The 22,067-nt window shown below is 48.5% G+C and overlaps 1 protein-coding gene across 5 annotated transcripts in view; it reads left to right on the forward strand.

Moving 5' to 3' along the window:
• Positions 1-22,067, forward strand: part of tenm2 (teneurin transmembrane protein 2) — a 1,259,968-nt gene that overhangs the window by 1,085,008 nt on the left and 152,893 nt on the right. For all 5 annotated transcript variants that reach the window (XM_033029203.1, XM_033029204.1, XM_033029205.1 and 2 more), the window contains 2 exons: positions 9,152-9,357; positions 21,762-21,957. In XM_033029203.1, the coding sequence (XP_032885094.1) occupies positions 9,152-9,357; positions 21,762-21,957 (402 nt within the window). The remainder of the gene's footprint in view (positions 1-9,151; positions 9,358-21,761; positions 21,958-22,067) is intronic.

Here is a 22,067-nt window from a genome sequence, read left to right on the forward strand (position 1 = left end):
TGATTAGAACGGGTGTCAAAGGTTATGGGGAGAAGGCGGGAAAACGGGATTAGGAGACAGAGATCGGCCATGCTTGAATGGCGAAGTTAACTCGATAGAAACATAGAAACATAGACAATAGGTGCAGGAGGAGGCCATTCGGCCCTTCGAGCCAGCACCGCCATTCAATATGATCATGGCTGATCGTCCCCAATCAATAACCCGTGCCTGCCTTCTCCCCATATCCCTCGACTCCACTAGCCCCTAGAGCTCTATCTAACTCTCTCTTAAATCCATCCAGTGACTTGGCCTCCACTGCCCTCTGTGGCAGGGAATTCCACAAATTCACAACTCTCTGGGAGAAAACATTTTTTTCTCACCTCAGTTTTAAATGGCCTCCCCTTTATTCTAAGACTGTGGCCCCTGGTTCTGGACTCGCCCAACATTGGGAACATTTTTCCTGCATCTAGCTTGTCCAGTCCTTTTATAATTTTATATGTTTCTATCAGATTCCCCCTCATCCTTCTAAACACCAGTGAATACAAGCCCAGTCTTTTCAATCTTTCCTCATATGACAGTCCCACCATCCCAGGAATCAATCTCCTGAACCTACGTACTTCGATGGGCCGAATGGCTTAATTCAACTACTATAACTTGTGACCACACCACCGATACGTCATCTGTTGAGGTGAGAGCATCGCAGCTTCCTGGGAACTGTGGGCATGTGGTCAAACCCAACCTAGGCCAGGCCGTGGAAGCTTCTGCAAGCATTTCCCATTCCTCCCTCCACAATCTTCCCACCCATGTCCCTCCCCCACCCTTGTCATCCTGCTGAGGCGCTGGTCAGGCCACATTTGGAATATTGTGAGCAAATTTGGGCCCCGTATCTGAGGATGGATGTGCCGGACCTGGAGAGGGACCAGAGGAGGTTTACAAAAATGATCCCAGGAATGAGGTTAACCTATGATGAGCGTTTGACCGCACTGGGCCTGTACACGCTGGAGTTTAGAAGGATGAGGGGGTACCTCATTGAAACTTACAGAATAGTGAAAGGCTTGGATGGAGTGGATGTGGAGAGGATGTTTCCACTGGTGGGAGAGTCTAGGACCAGAGATCTCAGCCTCAGAATTAAAGGACGCTCCTTTAGGAAGGAGATGAGGAGGAATTTCTTTAGTCAGAGGGCGGTGAATCTGTGGAATTCTTTGCCACAGAGGCTGTGGAGGCCAAGTCAGTGGATATTTTTAAGGCAGAGATAGATAGATTCTTGATTGAGTGGGCAAGAACTGCATAAAATCGAAGATGCTGCCTCACCCGCTGAGTTGCTCCAGCATTTTGTGTCTACATTCTTGATTAGCGCAGGTGTCAGAGGTTATTGGGGAGAAAGCAGGAGAAGGGGTTAGGAGGGAAAGATAGATCAACCACGATTGAATGGCAGAGTAGATGGGCCAAATGGCTTAATTCTGCTCCAATCACATGAACTTCTGAAAGTACACAAAAAAGCTGGAGAAACTCAGCGGGTGCAGCAGCATCTATGGAGCGAAGGAAATAGGCAACCTTTCGGGCCGAAACTCAGAAGGAAATAGGCAACGTTTCGGACCGAAACCCAGAAGGGTTTCGGCCCGAAACGTTGCCTATTTCCTTCGCTCCATAGATGCTGCTGCACCCGCTGAGTTTCTCCAGCTTTTTTGTGTACCTTCGATTTTCCAACATCTGCAGTTCCTTCTTAAATACATGAACTTCTGAACTGTTTCACTGTTTGTATCCCCTGGTTATCACCTCCACAACCAACAATGGACCATTGTGGGCTCCAAGGCCATCGGTGCCAGCTCTGATTTGTTCTTTGTACCTTCCCATATCTCTAGTTTCCCTCTCCCCTGCCTCTCAGTCTGTGGAAGGGTCTCGTCCTGAAACGTCACCCATTCCTTCTCTCCAGAGATGCTGCCTGACCCGTTGAGTTACTCCAGCATTTTGTGTCTGGCCCAACCCGCCAGCATGTGCCAGCCAGCATTACTGACATACAAATCTGTTGCACAGTCTTGTGACAAAACACGGGGAAATAGAACATAGAAGAGTGAACAGTGTCGGAAGGAACTGCAGATGCTGGTTTAAACCAAAGATAGACACAAAATGCTGGTGTAACTCAGCAGGACAGGCAGCATCTCTGGAGCGAAGGAATGGGTGACGTTTCGGGTCGAGACGGGTCTGAACAAGGGTCTCGACCCAAAGCGTCACCTCTCCAGAGATGCTGCCTCACCCGCTGAGTAACTCCAGCATTTTGTGTCTACCTTCGATTTACCATCATCTGCAGTTCTTTCTTATAACTTTGGCCTGTTGTGTTAAGGCTGAATAATGTTAAAAATATTAAAAATATATTAAATGGATACCTGGACTATTACAACTTATATTTAGTCTCAAAGCAGGCTTTTCTCTAGTAGATTGATACAGAATGACAAGCCCAGACTTCCCCCCAGGTTGCTGTATATTGAGATCATGACCGATGACTTTGAAATGTGTCTACCAATTGATGAGAGAGGAAGCCCTGATTAATCCCAGTGAGGGGTATTGAGACAATGTCCGATGCCTTTGATATGCCAGGAACCAAACTGATTCCTGGGATGTCAGGACTTTCATATGAAGAAAGACTGGATAGACTCGGCTTGTACTCGCTAGAATTTGGGAGATTGAGGGGGGATCTTATAGAAACTTACAAAATTCTTAAGGGGTTGGACAGGCTAGATGCAGGCAGATTGTTCCCGATGTTGGGGAAGTCCAGGACAAGGGGTCACAGCTTAAGGATAAAGGGGAAATCCTTTAGGACTGAGATGAGGAAAACTTTTTTTCACACAGAGAGTGGTGAATCTCTGGAACTCTCTGCCACAGAAGGTAGTTGAGGCCAGTTCATTGGCTATATTTAAGAAGGAGTTAGATGTGGCCCTTGTGGCTAAAGGGATCAGGGGGTATGGAGAGAAGGCAGGTACGGGATACTGAGTTGGATGATCAGCCATGATCATATTGAATGGCGGTGCAGGCTCGAAGGGCCGAATGGCCTACTCCTGCTATTTTCTATGTTTCGATATGTAAGTGCCTTGTACCACATGACAAGATGCCTTTGATGCAACTGATGATTGACAAGAGACAAACTGTGTTACGCAACCTGTCATAATGTATATTCCCTGTACCTCTGACCATGACTAAAGTCTTTAGAATGTGCTTAGGTGACAAAAGAAGAGTATAAAATACCATGTAATTCTGGGTTCAGGGAAGTGGAGAGCAAAGATCCCTCAGCGAGCAAGATCGATCACTCGACGAAAAAGACGTAGTACGGTCGTGGGCAGATTCGTGGGTAATTTTCGGCGCCATTTCCGTAACCGGCTTCCGTCTCCGCACCAAAGATCCCGTAGCGGAGCAAAGATACTAGTGCGGAGACGGAAGCCGGTTACGGAAACATCCTCGTAAAAATAAAAGTTCTTTGGGAAAAATCTTCTCATTTTCAGAATTATAATTTATTAACACAAACTGTTCCCCCGCAACGTTGATTACACTGCGGGTCGGGTCTGGTCGGGTCGGGTCCGGTCGGGTCGGGTTATGGAAATGGATGAAAAAAAGCCCCACGTTTCGCTCCGTTGCGTGCTACACGTCAGCCCATTGCATTTAGCAGGGGTGGCCTATCTTGCTCCGCTATAGGTTCTTTGATGGAGAGAGGACAGCCAAGTGTCCGTGTTGCTCACTTGGTTGGGTTTTCCTTGCCACTTCCATTCCATCGGCCGATAATTAGTAAAGCTTTGAATTTTGGTCTACCAACCCGTATTGTCAGTTGTCTGTTCATTAAGAAGTGAACCTGGTTTGTTTAGTTGTAAGTCAACCTTTTTCAGTTGTGTTATCGTCTTAAAAAAGCCACCTGAACTTCCGACACTGGATGGCAAAGTCATTATCCCCACTCCACCAGACCTGTGTGGCCCGGTACTGTAATTGGTGTTGTTGGCCTGTCGTTAACGGCTGTTTGCTTCTCAATAAACCTGCGGTCGTTGCGTCCAATTTGTTAATTCCTGAGCTGTGTGGAGTGTTCAGGTGATTAGTGTTGCGCCTGAGCTGAGTATGAGTCTACAGAACGAGCTCTGCCTGAACTCATTTGGAGACAGCGATATCAGTGTGTCATGCACATCAGCGCTCTGATCCACACTGTAACTTTACTCGGTCGACTTCTAATGCCGCAGGAAGTCTTCAGATCTGCTTTGGATCCGTTCCCAGACATGCATTACTGTGTTCAGGGACCACCTCCTGGTCCCTTGATTAAATTATTGCCTGCAGATCACTCCCAGTTATGCCCCGTGCAGAACCAGATAACGAGTACAACTTGTTGACAGCTCATTTTCGAGGAATCCAATACGTTTCGAAGGGTATTCTCTGTGGCCTAGGTGTGTGCAATCTCACATCCTGCACTAAGTTGACTACTCCCGCTTCCCGTGGTGGATGTGTGAGTCTGGGGAACGCACGGCTACGCCTCGAGAGCCTCGGAGAGCAGCTCGCAACTGGCTAATGTGGGGAGCTTTGCCCCGACACCAAGGCAGCGCGGAAACCTACAGAGAAACACCTGCGCAGGTGGGGATGCAGCCTTCACCTGGAGCCCAGGGCAGGGTGGGAGTTCAGCTCCTTGTGTGGACATGTTCAACCTCCACACTTGGAAGGCCCCACACCCCAAGGCCCGTGAACCACCGCTGGGCAATTTGCTCTGGTTCTGACGCGGGCATTAATCGGTCAGAGGGGGCCAGCTCAGCTAAGTTAATTGGTGGCGATGGGGATTTGGAGAGGGGTGAAGAGGCCGGGGGGGGGAGCAGTGTAAGGGTTCGGACATTGCTCATCCCCGCCTCACAGGTTAATCATGTAACTCCACAGGGCCAGTGGTGATACAGCAAGCAATAAACACCTTTTACAATGTAATGTCAACGTGAACAATATTGCCCAAGCTATAGTTTAGTTTAGTTCAGAGATAGAGGGCGGAAACAGGCCCTTCGGCCCACGCTGACCAGCGATCCCCGCACGCTAACACTACCCTACACACACTAGGGACAATTTACATTTATACCAAGCCAATCAACCTACAAACCTGTACGTCTTCGGAGTGGTTGGGGGAAACCGAAGATCGCTTCGTTTGATAGGGCTCTTAAAGATGGCGGAGTCAGGGGATATGGGGAGAAGGCAGGAACGGGGTACTGATTGTGGATGATCAGCCATGATCACATTGTATGGCGGTGCTGGCTCGAAGGGCCGAATGGCCTACTCCTGCACCTATTGTCCATTGTCTATTGTCTTTCTCCGAGAACGTACAAACTCCGCACGGACTAGCACCCGCAGTGGGGATCGAACCGCTGTAAGGCAGTCACTCTACCGCTGCGACACTGTGCCGCCATTAATATCATGGCATCTAGACACCCATAAATGGTATTCCTCCACATTTAAGCAGTGGGCATGTTGCAATTCCTGAACTCATCGAGTCACCGAGAACGGAAACAGGCCCTTTGGCCCAATCTACCCATGCTGACCAAGAGGGAGGGACGGAGAGAGAGAGGGAAAGCAAGGGTTACTTGAAGTTGGAGAAGCCAATGTTCATACCGCTGGGGTGTAAACTGCCCAAGCAAAATATGAGGTGATGTTCCTCCAATGTGCGCTAGGCCTCACTCTGACAATGGAGGAGGCCCAGGACAGTGTGGGAATGGGAGGGGGAGTTGAAGTGCTGAGTAACCGGGAGATGATCAGTGAGTTATGGAAATATTTGGCTGTTCCCATCCATTCCACCTACGGATAAGTATTAAAAAGGGACACAAAATCAAATTGTAATGTAAGTTTGTAGGAAGGAACTGCAGATGCCGGTTTACACTGAAGATAGACACAAAACGCTGGAGTAACTCAGTGGGACAGGCAGCATCTCTGGAGAGAAGGGCTGGGTGATGTTCGGGTCGAGGCCCTTCTTCAGACTGGCTGTTGCCATCCGTTCCAACTACAGACATTCATTTGGAAAGACTGCAGCAGCGGTAGAGTTGCTGCCTCTCATCGACGGAGACCCGGGTTCGATCCCGACTACGGGAGCTGTCTGTACGGAGTTTGTACATTCTTCCCCATGACCTGCGTGGGTTTTCTCCGAGATCTTCGGTTTCCTCCCACACTCCAAAGACGTACAGGTTTGTAGGTTAATTGGCTTGGTATAAATGTAAATTGTCCCTAGTGGGTGTAGGATAGTGTTAATGTGCGGGGTTCGCTGGTCGGCGCTGACCCGGTGGGCCGAAGGGCCTGTTTCCACGCTGTATCTCTAAACTAAGCAGATCTGACGTTGACAAAAATGCTGGAGAAACTCAGCGGGTGAGGCAGCATCTATGGAGCGAAGGAATACGTGAAGTTTCGGGTTGAAACCCTTCTTCAGAAACATTTTGGGTCGAGATAGGATATAGGAACAAAGATATAGGAGCAAAGAGGTCCTTCTGCAGTTGTTCAGAGCCCTAGTGAGACCACACCTGGAGTATTGTGTGCAGTTTTGGTCCCCTAATCTGAGTAAGGACATTCTTGCTATTGAGGGAGTGCAGCGTAGGTTTACAAGGTTAATTCCCGGGATGGCGGGACTGTCCTATGCTGAGAGAATGGAGCAGCTGGGCTTGTACACTCTGGAGTTTAGAAGGATGAGAGGGTACCTTATTGAAACATATAAGATTGTTAAGGGTTTGGACACGCTAGAGGCAGGAAACATGTTCCCGATGTTGGGGGAGTCCAGAACCAGGGGCCACAGTTTTAAGAATAAGGAGTAAGCCATTTAGAACAGAGACGAGGAAACACTTTTTCTCACAGAGAGTGGTGAGTCTGTGGAATTCTCTGCCTCCGAGGGCGGTGGAGGCAGGTTCTCAGGATGCTTTCAAGAGAGAGCTAGATAGGGCACTTAAAAATAGCGGAGTCAGGGGATATGGGGAGAAGGGAGGAACGGGGTACTGATTGGGGATGATCAGCCATGATCACATTGAATGGCGGTGCTGGCTCGAAGGGCCGAATGGCCTACTCCTGCACCTATTGTCTATTGTCTATTGAGATGCTTCTTCAGAAACTCAGCGGGTGAGGCAGCATCTGTGGTGCGAAGGAATAGGTGACGTTTCGGGTCGAGACCCTTCTTCAGACGTCACCTATCCCTTCGCTCCATAGATGCTGCCTCACCCGCTGAGTTCCTCCAGCATTTTTGTCTACCTTCGATTTTTCCAGCGTCTGCAGTTCTTTCTTAAGCTAATCTGACATTCATCACAGCCGAGCAGTTTATTCTTTTGGCCCATTGGAGTTCCCAGTTCACTACTAAACCGGCTGCAACACATTCGAATAATTCCTCGAGCAAACAAAGGCATGAATGTGCATCTGGAGGTGGGGATGTGAAACGGGCTAATTTACTGTTTGTCACCACTGCTGCCTTTGCATCAAATATGTTCTAACAGTCCATTAGCCGTTGCTGAGTACTAGTAGTAAAATTGTATTTCACTGCGAAATGTCATTTGAGAAGGTTCAAGTGGTTTCACAATTGAGCTGCACACATTGTTTTGATTGCCTGTGTGTGTGCTGGTGATTTTCTCTAAGCTCATTCACTGAATAATCTGCCACAGAAAAACGCACCATACCAATGGCAGGGATACCGTGTCCTACAGTTTAGCTTATTGTCACGTGTACCGAGGTACAGTGAAAAGCTTTACTCTGCCTCAGTAAAGCGGTGGAGGCTGGTTCTCTGGATACTTTCAAGAGAGAACTAGATAGGGCTCTTTAAAGATAGCGGAGTCAGGGGATACGGGGAGAAGGCAGGAACGAGGTTGGCTCGGTGGCCCAGCGGTAGAGTTGCCGCCTCACAGCGCCAGAGACCCGCGTTCGATCCTGACAACGGGTGCTGCCTGTGCGAAGTTTGTACGTTCTCCCCGTGACCTGCGTGGGTTTCCTCCGAGATCTTCGGGTTTCCTCCCACACTCTGGGATATTGATTGGGGATGATCAGCCATGATCACATTGAATGGCGGTGCTGGCTCGAAGGGCCGAATGGCCTCCTCCTGCACCTATTGTCTATTGTTTGTTTAGTTTCGTTTAGTTTAGAGATACAGCGCGGAAACAGGCCCTTCGGCCCACCGAGTCCGCGTCGACCAGCGATCCCCGCACACGAACACTATCCTACACACACCAGGGACAATTTACATTTACACCAAGCCAATTAACCTGCAAACCTGCACGTCTTTGGAGTGTGGGAGGAAACCGAAGATCTCGGAGAAGCTGCCTAATTCTGCTATCACTTGGAGTGATACAGGGTGGCAAACAGGCCCATCGACCCAACTTGCCCACATGTCCAACATGTCCCAGCTACTCTAGTCCCACCTGCCTGCTTTTGGCCCAAGCCCCTGAAACCTGTCCTATCCATATACCTGTCTAACAGTTCCTTAAACATTGGGATAGTCCCAGCCTCAACTACCTCCTCTGGCAGCTCGTTCCATACACCCACCACCCTTTGTGTGAAAAAGGTACCCCTCAGATTCCTATTAAATCTTTTCCACTTCACCTTGAACCTATGGCCAGAACCAGGGTGCACAGTTTAATGCCCCTGTCCCACTTAGGAAACCTGAACGGAAACCTGTGGAGACTTTGTGCCCCACCCAAGGTTTCCGTGCAGTTCCCGGAGGTTTTTGTCAGTCTCCCTACCTGCTTCCACTACCTGCAAGTCTCCAGAGATCTCCGTTCAGGTTTCCTAAGTGGGACAGGGGCATAAGAATAAGGGGTAGGCCATTTAGAACAGAGATGAGGAAAAACGTTTTCACCCAGAGAGTTTTGAGTCTGTGGAATTCTCTGCCTCAGAAGGCAGTTGAGGCCAATTCTCTGGATGCTTTCAAGAGAGAGTTTCTTAAAGATAGATCTCTTAAAGAAAGCGGAGGGAAGGGTTATGGAGAGAAGGCAGGAACGGGGTACTGATTGTGGATGAACTGTGCAAGGCAGTGCTGCCTTGAAGGGCCGAATGACCTACTCCTGCACCTATTGCCTATTGTCTATTGTCTATTTCCTCTAGTCCTCGATTCTCCTACTCTGGGCAAGAGACTCTGTGCGTCTACCCGATCTATGCCTCTCATGATTTCATACACGTTGATGTTCTGACCTAATGATCCTCTCTTCTTCCTCTCCAGGGACGGTGGCGATTAAAAATAGCAGCATTGATTTGGGGGATGTGGACATCGGTCGGAGAGTCTCGCAGGAAGTTCCTCCCGCAGTGTTCTGGAGATCTCAGCTGTACATCGAGCGACCGCAGTTCGTCAAGTTTAACGTCTCCCTGGGCAAGGAGGCCCTCTTTGGCCTGTACATCAGGAAAGGCTTTCACCCCTCGCACACACAGGTAAAGACACCAGTTCTGCTTCCCAAATCCTAAAGCGGGCTGTCCCACTTGGGCGACCTAATCCGCGAGTTCTGGCGAGTTTTCCCTCGACTCATACCTGCCGCATGTTCGACACGAGGTCCTAGGAGGTTTTTGTAACTCTCCTTCATGCTCAAGAGTGGTCTCCGCGTACTCGAGGCCTCAGCTAGGTCGCGGCGTATTTTTCAACATGCTGAAAAATGCTCGCGAGTAAAAAAAAGTCGCCATTTTTTTACTCGTAGGTTTGGTCGAAGTAGGTCGTAGTAGGTCGGCATGTTAGTCGTAGGTAATCGAGGGTAGTCGAAGGTAGTCATAGATAGTCTTCATCATAGTCGAAGGGAGGTCGAAGGAGGTCGTCTTCACTCTCCACTATTCGGTGTCCAACTGTCCCGAAGTTAGTCATAGCTGGTCTTCAACATAGTCGAAGGAGGTCTTCAACATGACATTTTTACAAACTCTCCTAAACTCTTCTAGACTCGCCAATTAGGTCGCCGCAGTGGGACAGCCCCTTAACCTTACCTTACTCCAATTAAGTCATTATTTTGCAATATAAACTCAATTGCAAATGGCAGGACTCGTAAGATCATAAGGTCATAAGGAATAGGAGCAGAATCAGGCCATTCGGCCCACGAAGACAACTCCGCTATTCAATCATGGCTGATCTATCTCTCCCTTCTAAACCCCATTCTCCTGCCTTCTCCCCGTAACCCCTGACATCCGTACCAATCAATAATCTATCTATCTCTGCCTTAAAAATATCCCCTGACTTGGCCTCCACAGCCTCCAGCGGCAAAGAATTCCACAGATTCACCAACCTCTGACTAAAGCAATTCCACCTCATCTCCTTTCTTAAAGGAACGCCATTTAATTCTGAGGCTATGACCTCTTTTCCCAGACTCTCCCACTAGTGGAAACATCCTCCCCACATCCACTCTATCCAGACTTCATAAGTGAAAAGTGAAAAGAGTGCTGGCTCCTCATTCTCGGTGCCACCCCGCTGGTTAGCTCTCGAAGGTCCCCCTTAGAAGGCTATGGAGGCCAAGTCAATGCATTTTTTTTAAGGCAGAGATAGATAGGTTCTTGCTTGGCATGGGTGTCAGGGGTTATGGGGAGAAGGCAGGAGAATGAGGTTAGTTTAGGAGGGAGAGATAGATCAGCCGTGATTGAATGGCGGAGTAGACTTGACGGGCCGAATGGCCTAATTCTGCTCCTATCATGTGCCAACCTATGAGGCAGATGCTTCCCTGAGAGACAGATGCCATATGGAAGCCGGTGCACTTCATCAGGGGAAAGACAAACAAGTGCCCAGTCACTTCAATCACCACCTTGTGCAGCTTTTAAAAGGGAGCGCGCGAGCATTTGCAATGAAATCCAGGCATTATTGCATGAATGAGTGCGGTTGTAAGTGTGCGAGCAAGTCTTGCGTACAATAGATGGGATCTGACAGGTCGCCTCATTACATACAACTAATGCGTTACTCTTCTGCACCACAGAATCCCCCCGCTGTAAACTGCTATAAATCTAGTTGATTGCTTGAAATTGCTGCATTCTGTTGATCGTTGCAGATTGAGATTTCATTCAGGTTCCCCTTACTTACACGTCTCAGCCCAAGCAGTGATTTCTCAAGCATGGGGGCCGAGCCAGAAAGACGAGGTGGTGGCTGGGAAAACGATCGGAAGTGTTTTTTGCCCATTTACTGCATTAGCGTAGGAAGGTTTAGTTTAACATAGAGTTACAGCGCGGAAACAGGCCCTTCGGCCCACCCAGTCAGTGCCGACCAGCGATCCCCGCACACTAATGCCCCTGTCCCACTTAGGAAAATTGAACGGAAACCTCTGGAGACTTTGTGCCCCACCCAAGGTTTCCGTGCAGTTCCTGGAGGTTTTTGTCAGTCTATCTACCTGCTTCCACTACCTGCAACCACCTGCAACCTCCGGGAACCGCACAGAAACCTTGGGTGGGGCGCAAAGTCTCCAGAGGTTTCCGTCCAGGTTTCCTAAGTGGGACAGGGGCATTAACACTATCCTACACCCACTGGGGACAGTTTTTACATTTATACCAAAGCCAATTAACCCACAAACCTGAACGTCTTTGGAGTGTGGGAGGAAACCGAAGATCTCGGAGAAAACCCACGCAGGTCACGGGGAGAACGTACAAACTCTGTACAGACAGCACCAGTAGTCGGGATTGAACCCGGGTTCCTGGCGCTGTGAGGCGGCAACTCTACCGCTGCCCCACCGTGGCGCCCATATGTGATATCGCTCCCCATCTCTGACCAATTCATAGTTGTTACCTCCCACTAATTCAAGCATAAGAAACACAACACCCAATTAGCACAGCAAGCTCCCATCAGCGGCACTGTATTCATTTGACGTTAGTTCAGTGTCACGTGTACCGAGGTACAGTGGAAAGCTTTTGTTGCGTGCTAACCAGCCAGCAGAAAGACAATACATGATTACAGTCGAGCCGTCCACAGTGTACAGATACATGATAAAGGAATAACGTGTAGTGCAAGGTAACGCCAGCAAAGTCCGATCAAAGATAGTCTGAGGGTCACCAATGAGGGAGATAATAGTTCACGACTGCTCTCTGGTTGTGGTAGGATGATTCAGTTGCCTGATAACAGCTGGGAAGAAACTGGTCCTGAATCTGGAGGTGTGCGTTTTCACACTTCTGTACCTTTTGCCCGATGGGAGAGGGGAGAAGAGGGAGTGGCCGGGGTGTGACTCGTCCTTGATTATGCTGCTGGCCTTGCCGAGGCAGCGTGAGGTATAAATTGAATTCATGGAAGGGAGGTTGGTTTGTGTGATGGTCTGGGCTACGTCCGAAATTCTCTTCAAATTTCTTGCGGTCTTGGATGGAGCTGTTCCCAAACCGAGCTGTGATGCATCCCGATAAAATGGGATACAGTGTAGACACAAAATGGTGGAGTAACTCAGCGGGTCAGGCAGCATCTGTGGGGAACATGGATAGGTGACGTTTCACAGAGTGCTGGAGTAACTCAGCGGGTCAGGCAGCATCTGTGGAGAACATGGATATGTGACGTTTCACAGAGTGCTGGAGTAACTCAGCGGGTCAGGCAGCATCTGTGGAGAACATGGATAGGTGACGTTTCACAGAGTGCTGGAGTAACTCAGCGGGTCAGGCAGCATCTGTGGAGAACATGGATAGGTGACGTTTCACAGAGTGCTGGAGTAACTCAGCGGGTCAGGCAGCATCTGTGGAGAACATGGATAGGTGACGTTTCACAGAGTGCTGGAGTAACTCAGCGGGTCGGGCAACATCTGTGGAGAGAAGGAATGGGTGACCTTTCGGGTCGAGACCCTTCTTCAGACTGAAATGCTGCCTGTCCTGCTGAGTTACTCCAGCTTTTTGTGTCTATCTTTGGTTTAAACCAGCATCTGCAGTTCCTTCACACACAACTTATCTACATCCATCTATTCCCCTCACAAATATAAAGATCCCTCCTTACACCAGCCCACAATATTATTTTCTGGTTATTAACTCCGCAGCAGTGATGTGAGATAACGTTAATATCTGAGTGGTAAAATGCAGTCCCACCAATTTGTCAGCCTGCGATGACAGTTTATGAAGCTCATTTGCCGCTTCTGCTGGTAACCTTTCCGAATCTAACGTCGACTCCCAGCCAGATGTTGCATTTGCCCAGAGGCTGTGAGCAACTGCTGGAGGGCTTGGAGCCTGATGGATACACTAACGTATTAACGTTGACAAAAGAAAATGATGCAGAGGTACTCACAACAAGGCAATGAGGAATATGTAAATAGACAACTATGTCAATCCATGTCAATGCCCTGTGTAGGAAGGAACTGCAGATGCCGGGTTACACAATAGACAATAGACAATAGGTGCAGGAGTAGGCCATTCGGCCCTTCGAGCCAGCACCGCCATTCGAAGAGATCATGGCTGATCATCCCCAATCAGTACCCCGTTCCTGCCTTCTCCCCATATCCCCTGACTCCGCTATCTTTAAGGGCCCTATCTAGCTCTCTCTTGAAAGCATCCAGAGAACCGGCCTCCACCGGTTCTGAGGCAGAGAATTCCACAGACTCTGTGAGAAAAAGTGTTTCCTCGTCTCCGTTCTAAATGGCTTACCCCTTATTCTTCAACTGTGGCCCCTGGTTCTGGACTCCCCCAACATCGGGAACATGTTTCCTGCCTCTAGCGTGTCCAAGCCCCAGAACGGGGTACTGATTGGGGATGATCAGCCATGATCACATTGAATGGCGGTGCTGGCTCGAAGGGCCGAATGGCCTACTCCTGCACCTATTGTCTATTGAACATGAAATCCCCATCTATATCTCTCGTCTCTCTCTCCCCTGACTCTCGGTCTGAAGGAGGGTCTCGACCCGAAACGCCACCTATTACTTTTCTCCAGAGATGTTGTCTGACCCGCTGAGTTACTCCAGCTTTTTTGTGTTCATCTTCGATTTAAACCAGCATCTGCAATTCCTTCCTGCAATGAGGAATATGTAGCAAGGTTTAGTGGGTCTGTGATTGATAAACAGTGGTACTTGACACCAGCGCACGCATAAGTGTCTGGTTGAGAAAGACAATGCAGATTGGCAGAGAAGGTGACTGATAATCAAAGATTTTGTAAGTTCATAGGTTCTAGGAGCAGAATTAGGCCATTTGGTCCATCAAGTCTCCTCCGCCATTCAATCGAGGCTGATCTATCTCTCCCTCGCAACGCCATTCTCCTGCCTTCTCCCCATAACCCCTGACACTCGCACTGGAATTCTCTGCCACAGAAGGTAGTTGAGGCCACAGTTCATTGGCTATATTTAAGAGGGAGTTAGATGTGGCCCTTGTGGCTAAAGGGATCAGGGGGTATGGAGAGAAGGCAGGGATGGGATACCGAGTTGGATGATCAGCCATGATCATATTGAATGGCGGTGCAGGCTCGAAGGGCCGAATGGCCTACTCCTGCGCCTATTTTCTATGTTTCTAATCAAGAAACTGTCAATCTCCACCTTAAATATATCCACTGACTTGGCCTCCACCGCCTTCTGTGGCAATGACTTTATAAAGTATTTTAAAGTTTGCACAAAAATGATTGGCAATGGGTTATTTTACCCCGAGCGTGGGAAGAAACCGAAGATAGACACAAAATGGCGGAGTAACTCAGCTGGTCAGGCAGCATCTCTGAAGAGAAGGATTGGGTCATGTTTCAGTTCAGAAACCTTCTTCAGACAGCTGGGCCTGACAAATGGTTCTGACGGAGGGTTCCGACCCAAAACGTCACCTATTCCTTCTCTCCAGAGATGCTGCCTGAACCGCTGTGTTACTCCAGCACCTTGTGTCTACCTTCATTTTACTATGAATTGGATTTGTTTATAAGGTAGGTACGACAGTGTAAGTAACAGAAAGTGGTTTGAGGCAGAGTTTGAACTGTATATTATCCACTTTTGGAGATGAATCCACTAGAGATGAATAATATTTCACTTGGACTGTCACGGTGGCTCAGCGGTAGAGTTGCTGCCTTACAGCGAATGCAGCGCCGGAGACCCGGGTTCCATCCCGACTACGGGTGCTGTCTGTACGGAGTTTGTACGTTCTCCCCGTGACCTGCGTGGGTTTTCTTCGAGATCTTCGGTTTCCTCCCACACTCCAAAGACGTGCAGGTATGTAGGTTAATTGGCTGGGTAAATGTAAAAATTGTCCCTAGTGGGTGTTGGATAGTGTTAATGTGCGGGGATCGCTGGTCGGCACGGACCCGGTGGGCCGAAGGGCCTGTTTCCACGCTGTATCTCTAAACTATAAACTAAACTTCACACAGAGCAGATGTGCGTGGCACATTTTTACATAGAGGTTGGTGGGTGTCTGGAACGCACTGCATAGGGTGATGGTGGAGACACGAGGCTCGGTGCCAGAATCTTTCTCGCCCATTTCGTACAGTCGTGGGGACGCCAGGAAGTTAAACAAACCGGCAAAGATCGGGAAGAGGAAGTATTAACGTGAGTAAGTGTGACGTTGTCCATCTGGTGGAGTTTGCACGTTCTCCCTGTGACCACGTGGGTTTCCTCTGGGTGCTCTGGTTTCCTCCCACATCCCGAAGATGTTGGTCACTTATCACTGCTATGTCAATAGCCACTCGTGTGTGGGTGAGTGGTGGATTTGGTGGAAATTGATAACAATCTGGGGAGAATAACGACATTAGATTAGATAAGGTAGACAAAAATGCTGGAGGAACTCAGCGGGGGAGGCAGCATCTATGTAGCGAAATAGTAGTTCTCGACCCAAAACGTCACCTATTCCTTCACTCCATAGATGCTGCCTTGCCCGCTGAGTTTCTCCAGCATTTTTGTCTACCTTCAATTTTTCCAGCATCTGCAGTTCTTTCTTAGATTAGATAAGTGTAGGATTGGTCAGCGTGGAGTTGGTGGACCAGGCCGCTTCTAGGCTGTATTTAGATTTAGTTTAGTTTAGAGATACAGCGCGGAAACAGGCCGAGTCAGCACCAACCAGCGATCCCCGCACATTAACACGATCCTACACACACTAGGGACAGTTTTACATTCATACCAAGCCAATTAACCTACAAACCTGTACGTCTTTGGACAATAGACAATAGACAATAGGTGCAGGAGTAGGCCATTCGGCCCTTCGAGCCAGCACCGCCATTCAATGTGATCATGGCTGATCATCCCCAATCAGTACCCCAGAGTGTGGGAGGAAACCCGAAGATCTCGGAGGAAACCCACGCAGGTCACGGGGAGAACGTACAAACTTTGTACAGACAGCGCCCGTAGTCGGGATCGAACCCGGGTCACTGGCGCTGTGAGGTGGCAACTCTACCGCTGCGTCACCGAGCCGACCTGTATCTCTTAACACACAACTCTATGACTATAATGAAAAGAATGTTGAAAGATCCAGTTGGGAGAAAAGTATTTCTGTGGTCCTGGCCAACATTTACTAACCATGAGCTAACCATGTTACTTAAACTAATTATCTGCTGATTATCACATTGCTGTTTGCAAATTGGCTGCTGCTTTTCAAAGCATCACAACAATGCCTACATATGTTGATAAGTTCTTAAATTAAGGGCCTGTCCCACTTGGCGATTTTTTCCAGCATCATTGACTGACGTATCAGGGTCGGCGAAAGATTTTGAACATCCAGCGGCGACAAAAAAATGTTGCGCCACTTGAAACACCGCTCGCCAATATGCCGTCACGCCACGACTTTTTCCGTGACCTGATCCGTCAGTCAATGATGCCGACAGTCGCCAAAAAATTCGCCAAGGCCCTTTATAGGAGCAGAATTAGGCCATTCGGCCCACTGAGTCTACTCCACCATTCAATCATGGCTGATCTATATTTCCCTCTCAACCCCATTCTCCTGCCTTCTCCCCATAACGCCTGTCACCTCCATGAAATACATGTAAAATATGTTGGGGCGATCTAAACTCATGCGAGTTCCTCCATCTTCTACCTGCAACTTTACTTCAGTCTGAAGAAGGACCTGACCCGAAACGTCACATGTCCTTTTTTCTCCAGAGATGCTGCCTGACCCGCTGAGTTACTCCAGCACTTTTTTTCCCATCCTCGGTATAAACCAGCTTCTGCAGTTCCTTTATTCTACTTCAGGTCCTCCATGAGGGTGGCACGATGGCATATCCTCAGATAGTTAAAAAAGATTCAAGTACATTCAAGGGCAGCACGGTGGCGCAGCGGTAGAGTTGCTGCCTCACAGCGCCGGAGACCCGGGTTCGATCCCGACTACGGGCGCTGTCTGTACGGAGTTTGTACGTTCTCCCCGTGACCTGCGTGGGTTTTCCCTGAGATCTCCGGTGTACTCCCACACTCCAAAGACGTGCAGGTCTGGCAGTTAATTGTCTTTGTTATCAATGTAAATTGTCCCTGGTGTGTGTGGGATAGTGTTAGTGTGTGGGGGGTCGCTGGTCGGCACGGACTCGATCGGTTGAAGGGCCTGTTTCCGCGCTGCATCTCTAAACCAAGCCGAGCTAAACTAAACCAATGGAAGTATTTTTCGTGGAGACATTTCAATCCTGGTTTTGGTTTCAGTAAGAGGCAGGAATGTCAATACTCCTGAGCCGTGGTCTCATCTCCTCTGTCTGTATCTGTTTCCATCCCCTTGGCTTCCCTTCAGCGCGTTTCTAATTATCGCTCAGCACACAGACGTATAATAACAAGTATTATGTGAAGTTTTGGAAATAAATATGAAATGCGAATGATTAATGGTGCGGGCATTTTTTTTTTCCCAGGGATCCAGATGGCTTCAGATGCTGGTGGATGTCATCTGAAGTCGATGATTGAATAATAGTTTCACCGTAACTCGGTGTCATCAGTCACTTTCGTAATGCATACTAATAGGTTGAATAAAATATAAACAGCACTATTGCAGTGAATGAAATGCAAGCGATCTAATTGAGCCTTGCATTGGCATAGAACAAAGCACTCTCAGCAACAGCAGGAGGCTTTCATTATTCAGTGTTATCATGGCTTTGCTCACCACATTTGCTAGCTATTTCTCTTTTGAACCAGAGATTGTAGATAGCAAATTTGATTCCACCTTGAAATATTTCTATGAGAGTAAAGATGCTGTATGAATTCAAATTGTCCAGGGCTAGTTTCATGGGATGCACATGATCAAGGCTGTGCGCTGGTGATTGAGACTCCGAATCTTTCAAAGGGGCTGTGTTTGGGATTCAGACACAACTCTGTTCGATCAACACAAGCGCATTTTCCTGAGTGGCACCGATCATTGATGTGGTCTGAAGACAGTGGACTCCACACTATCGGATATTCTCAGATAGTTAAAAAAGATTCAAGTACATTCAGGGGTGGCACGGTGGCACAGCGGTAGAGTTGTTGCCTTACAGCACCAGAGACCCGGGTTCGATCCCGACTACGGGTGCTGTCTGTGCGGAGTTTGTGCGTTCTCCCCGTGACCGGCGTGGGTTTTCTCCGGATGCTCCGGTTTCCTCCCACGCTCCAAGGACGCACAGGTTTGTAGGTTAATTGACTTCTGTAAATTGTCCCTAGTGTTTGTAGGGATAGAACTAGTGGACAGCGTGATCAGTACGGGCTCGGTGGGCTGAAGGGCCTGTTTCCTCTTCTGTATCTGTAAGCAAAACCAAACTAAATTTAAATCACTGAAATAAAAAGTTAAATGAATTGCAAGCCAAGAAACATATTTAATGAGAAACACATTAAAATACAGGCATATGTTTGAGTAAATAAGTAATTTGCCTTGATGATAGACACAAAATGCTGGAGTAACTCAGCGGGACAGGCAGCATCTCTGGAGAGAAGGAATGGGTGACGTTTCGGGTCGAGACACTTCTTCAGACTGAAGTCACACAAAAATGCTGGAGAAACTCAGCGGGTGCAGCAGCATCTATGGAGCGAAGGAAATAGGCAACGTTTCGGGACGAAACGTTGCCTATTTCCTTCGCTCCATAGATGCTGCTGCACCCGCTGAGTTTCTATGGAGCGAAGGAAATAGGCAACGTTTCGAGCCAAAACGTTGCCTATTTCCTTCGCTCCATAGATGCTGCTGCACCCGCTGAGTTTCTCCAGCATTTTTGTGTACCTTCGATTTTCCAACACCTGCAGTTCCTTCTTAAACACTTCAGACTGAAGTCATTTGCTTTTCTTTGCATGTTGTGTGTCCTCATTCAAATGAATGGGATCATGATTTATCCAGCTCTGTATTGAATGGACGGGTCATATAGACCGTGTATCTGAATCCTTTCTCTCAGCATCTGATGAGGGGGGATCTCTTGAACCCGACCAAATAGTGAAAGGCCCAGATAGAGTGGATCTGGAGAGGATGAAATGCATAGGAAGAAATGATGGATGGGATGTAGTGGGAGAGTCTGGAATCAGAGGGCACAGCCTCAGAATTAAAGGACGTGCCTTTAGGAGGAATTTATTTAGTCAGAGGGTGGTGAATCTGTGGAATTCATTGCCGCAGACGGCTGTGGAGGCCAAGTCAGTGGGTATTTTGCAAAGTGGAGATTGTTAAGTTCCTGGGTAGACACAAAATGACAATAGACAATAGGTGCAGGAGTAGGCCATTCGGCCCTTCAAGCCAGCACCGCCATTCAATTAGATCATGGCTGATCATCCACAATCAGTGCCCCCCCGTCCCTGCCTTCTCCCCACATCCCCCTGACTCCGCTAAATGCTGGAGTAACTCAGCAGGTGAGACAGCATCACTGGAGAGAAGGAATGGGCGACGTTTCGGGTCGAGACCCTTCCTTGGACTGATGTCAGGTGAGGGGGCGGGACAAAATATATGATCCTATAGTCTGGGTTGGGTCCGAATTGGGTTCCTGATTAGTAATAGAAATAGAAAATAGGTGCAGGAGTAGGCCATTCGGCCCTTCGAGCCCGCACCGCCATTCGATATGATCATGGCTGATCATCCAACTCAGTATCCTGTACCTGTCTTCTCTCCATACCCCCTGATCCCTTTAGCCACAAGGGCCACATCTAACTCCCTCTTAAATATAGCCAATGAACTGTGGCCTCAACTACCTTCTGTGGCAGAGAGTTCCAGAGATTCACCACTCTGTGTGTGAAAAATGTTTTCCTCATCTCGGTCCTAAAAGACTTCCCCCTTATCCTTAAACTGTGACCCCTTGTTCTGGACTTCCCCAACATCGGGAACAATCTTCCTGCATCTAGCCTGTCCAACCCCTTAAGCATCAAAGGTTACGGGACAAGGCAGAAGAATAGGGTTGAGAGGGTTGAGATAGATCAGCCATGATCAAATGGTGGCGTAGACTCGATGGGCCGAATGGCCTCGTTCCCTTCCGATGTCTTATGATCTTATGAACGCATTCAAGGTGCACAGATCGACAAGCTGAAAACCTTCCTGCAAAAATCAAAAAACAATCTGCATCTGAGTATTTGAAGCACATTCACATCTACATGCAATGATTAATAGAACGACACAATCACTCTGATTATCAAGTGGTAACGATCAGATTAATTGATGACGCAAACACTCACTGAAAATGATGATGGAATTACTTAGGCAGAATTAGAAGAGGTTTCAGCTGATTATGGTTCAGTTTCTTCCTTCAACTGTAACTCTTCAATTAAGGTGATCATGAGAAGATTATCAGATTTGATGAGGTAGACACAAAAGGGTGGAGTAACTCAGCGGGCAAGGCAGCATCTAGGGAGAGAAGGAATTGGTGACGTTTCGGGTCGAGACCCTTGGGTCTCGACCCGAAACGTCGGCAATTCCCAAAGGTCTTGACCTGAAACGTCGCCGATTCCCAAAAAACGGCGCCAATTCCTTCTCTCCATAGATCCCGCCTCACCCGCTGAGTTACTCCAGCATTTTGCGTCTACCTTCGATTTAGCCAGCACCTGCAGTTCTTTCTTAATCATATTCATGAGGGCAGGTAGACCTGAGCTGATTTGATGGAGTTTGTGTAGATCAAACCGTATTGCTACTTTGATCCGTGTCTGGTTTTTGCTGCTGGTGACCCGATCCATAATCCATGCCAGGTTTCCCACACCACCGCCACCTCGTGCATGCGGGCAGCCATGTTGTTCCGCTAACAATGATATCGTCCATGATGACAGCACAAGGGTATCCGTCAAAACAGTTGCTCCGTAGAGCGCTGAAACACCTCACTGGCTGAACTGATGCCAAACGGCATGCGTAGAAATCTGTAGCGGCCGAAAGCCATGCTGAAGGTGGTACGCATAGATGATGCATGATCCAGAAGGAGCTCTTGGCGTCTAATACAGAGAATACCGTTGGCTTACCCATAGAAACATAGAAACATAGAAATTAGGTGCAGGAGTAGGCCATTCGGCCCTTCGAGCCTGCACCGCCATTCAATATGATCATGGCTGATCATCCAACTCAGTATCCTGTACCCGCCTTCTCTCCATACCCTCTGATCCCCTTAGCCACAAGGGCCAAATCTAACTCCCTCTTAAATATAGCCAATGAACTGGCCTCGACTACCCTCTGTGGCAGAGAGTTCCAGAGATTCACCACTCTCTGTGTGAAAAAAGTTCTTCTCATCTCGGTTTTAAAGGATTTCCCCCTTATCCTTCAGCTGTGACCCCTTGTCCTGGACTTCCCCAACATCGGGAGCAATCTTCCTGCATCTAGCCTGTCCAACCCCTTAAGAATTTTGTAAGTTTCTATAAGATCTCCTCTCAATCTCCTAAATTCTAGAGAGTATAAACCAAGTCTATCCAGTCTTTCTTCATAAGACAGTCCTGACATCCCAGGAATCAATACCGTTGGCTTATCCATGTGGGCAGCTACCTCCTCCACGGTACGCATGGGGAGATGGGGCCTTTTGGGTGCGGTGCTCAGGCCCCTTGGATTAATACATATGCATCTCGTTCTGTTTGTGCTTTCAGTATGATTTTATGGAGCGGCTCGATGGCAAGGAGAAGTGGAGCGTGGTGGAGACGCCACGGGAGAGGCGGAGCATCCAGACCCTGGTCATCAACGAGGCCGTGTTTGTCCAGTACCTCGACGCTGGGACGTGGCACCTGGCCTTCTACAACGACGGAAAGGAAAAGGAACTGATCTCCTTCAACACTGTCGTTCTAGGTGAGCGTGTGAACGGCACAAAATAATTCATGAGGCCACAAGTGATAGGAGCAGAATTAGGCCATTCGGCCCATCAAGTCTACTCCGCCATTCAATCATGGCTGATCTAT

This window comes from Amblyraja radiata, chromosome 11 (genome assembly GCF_010909765.2).
Source record: "Amblyraja radiata isolate CabotCenter1 chromosome 11, sAmbRad1.1.pri, whole genome shotgun sequence".
Classification (NCBI taxonomy): domain Eukaryota; kingdom Metazoa; phylum Chordata; class Chondrichthyes; order Rajiformes; family Rajidae; genus Amblyraja; species Amblyraja radiata.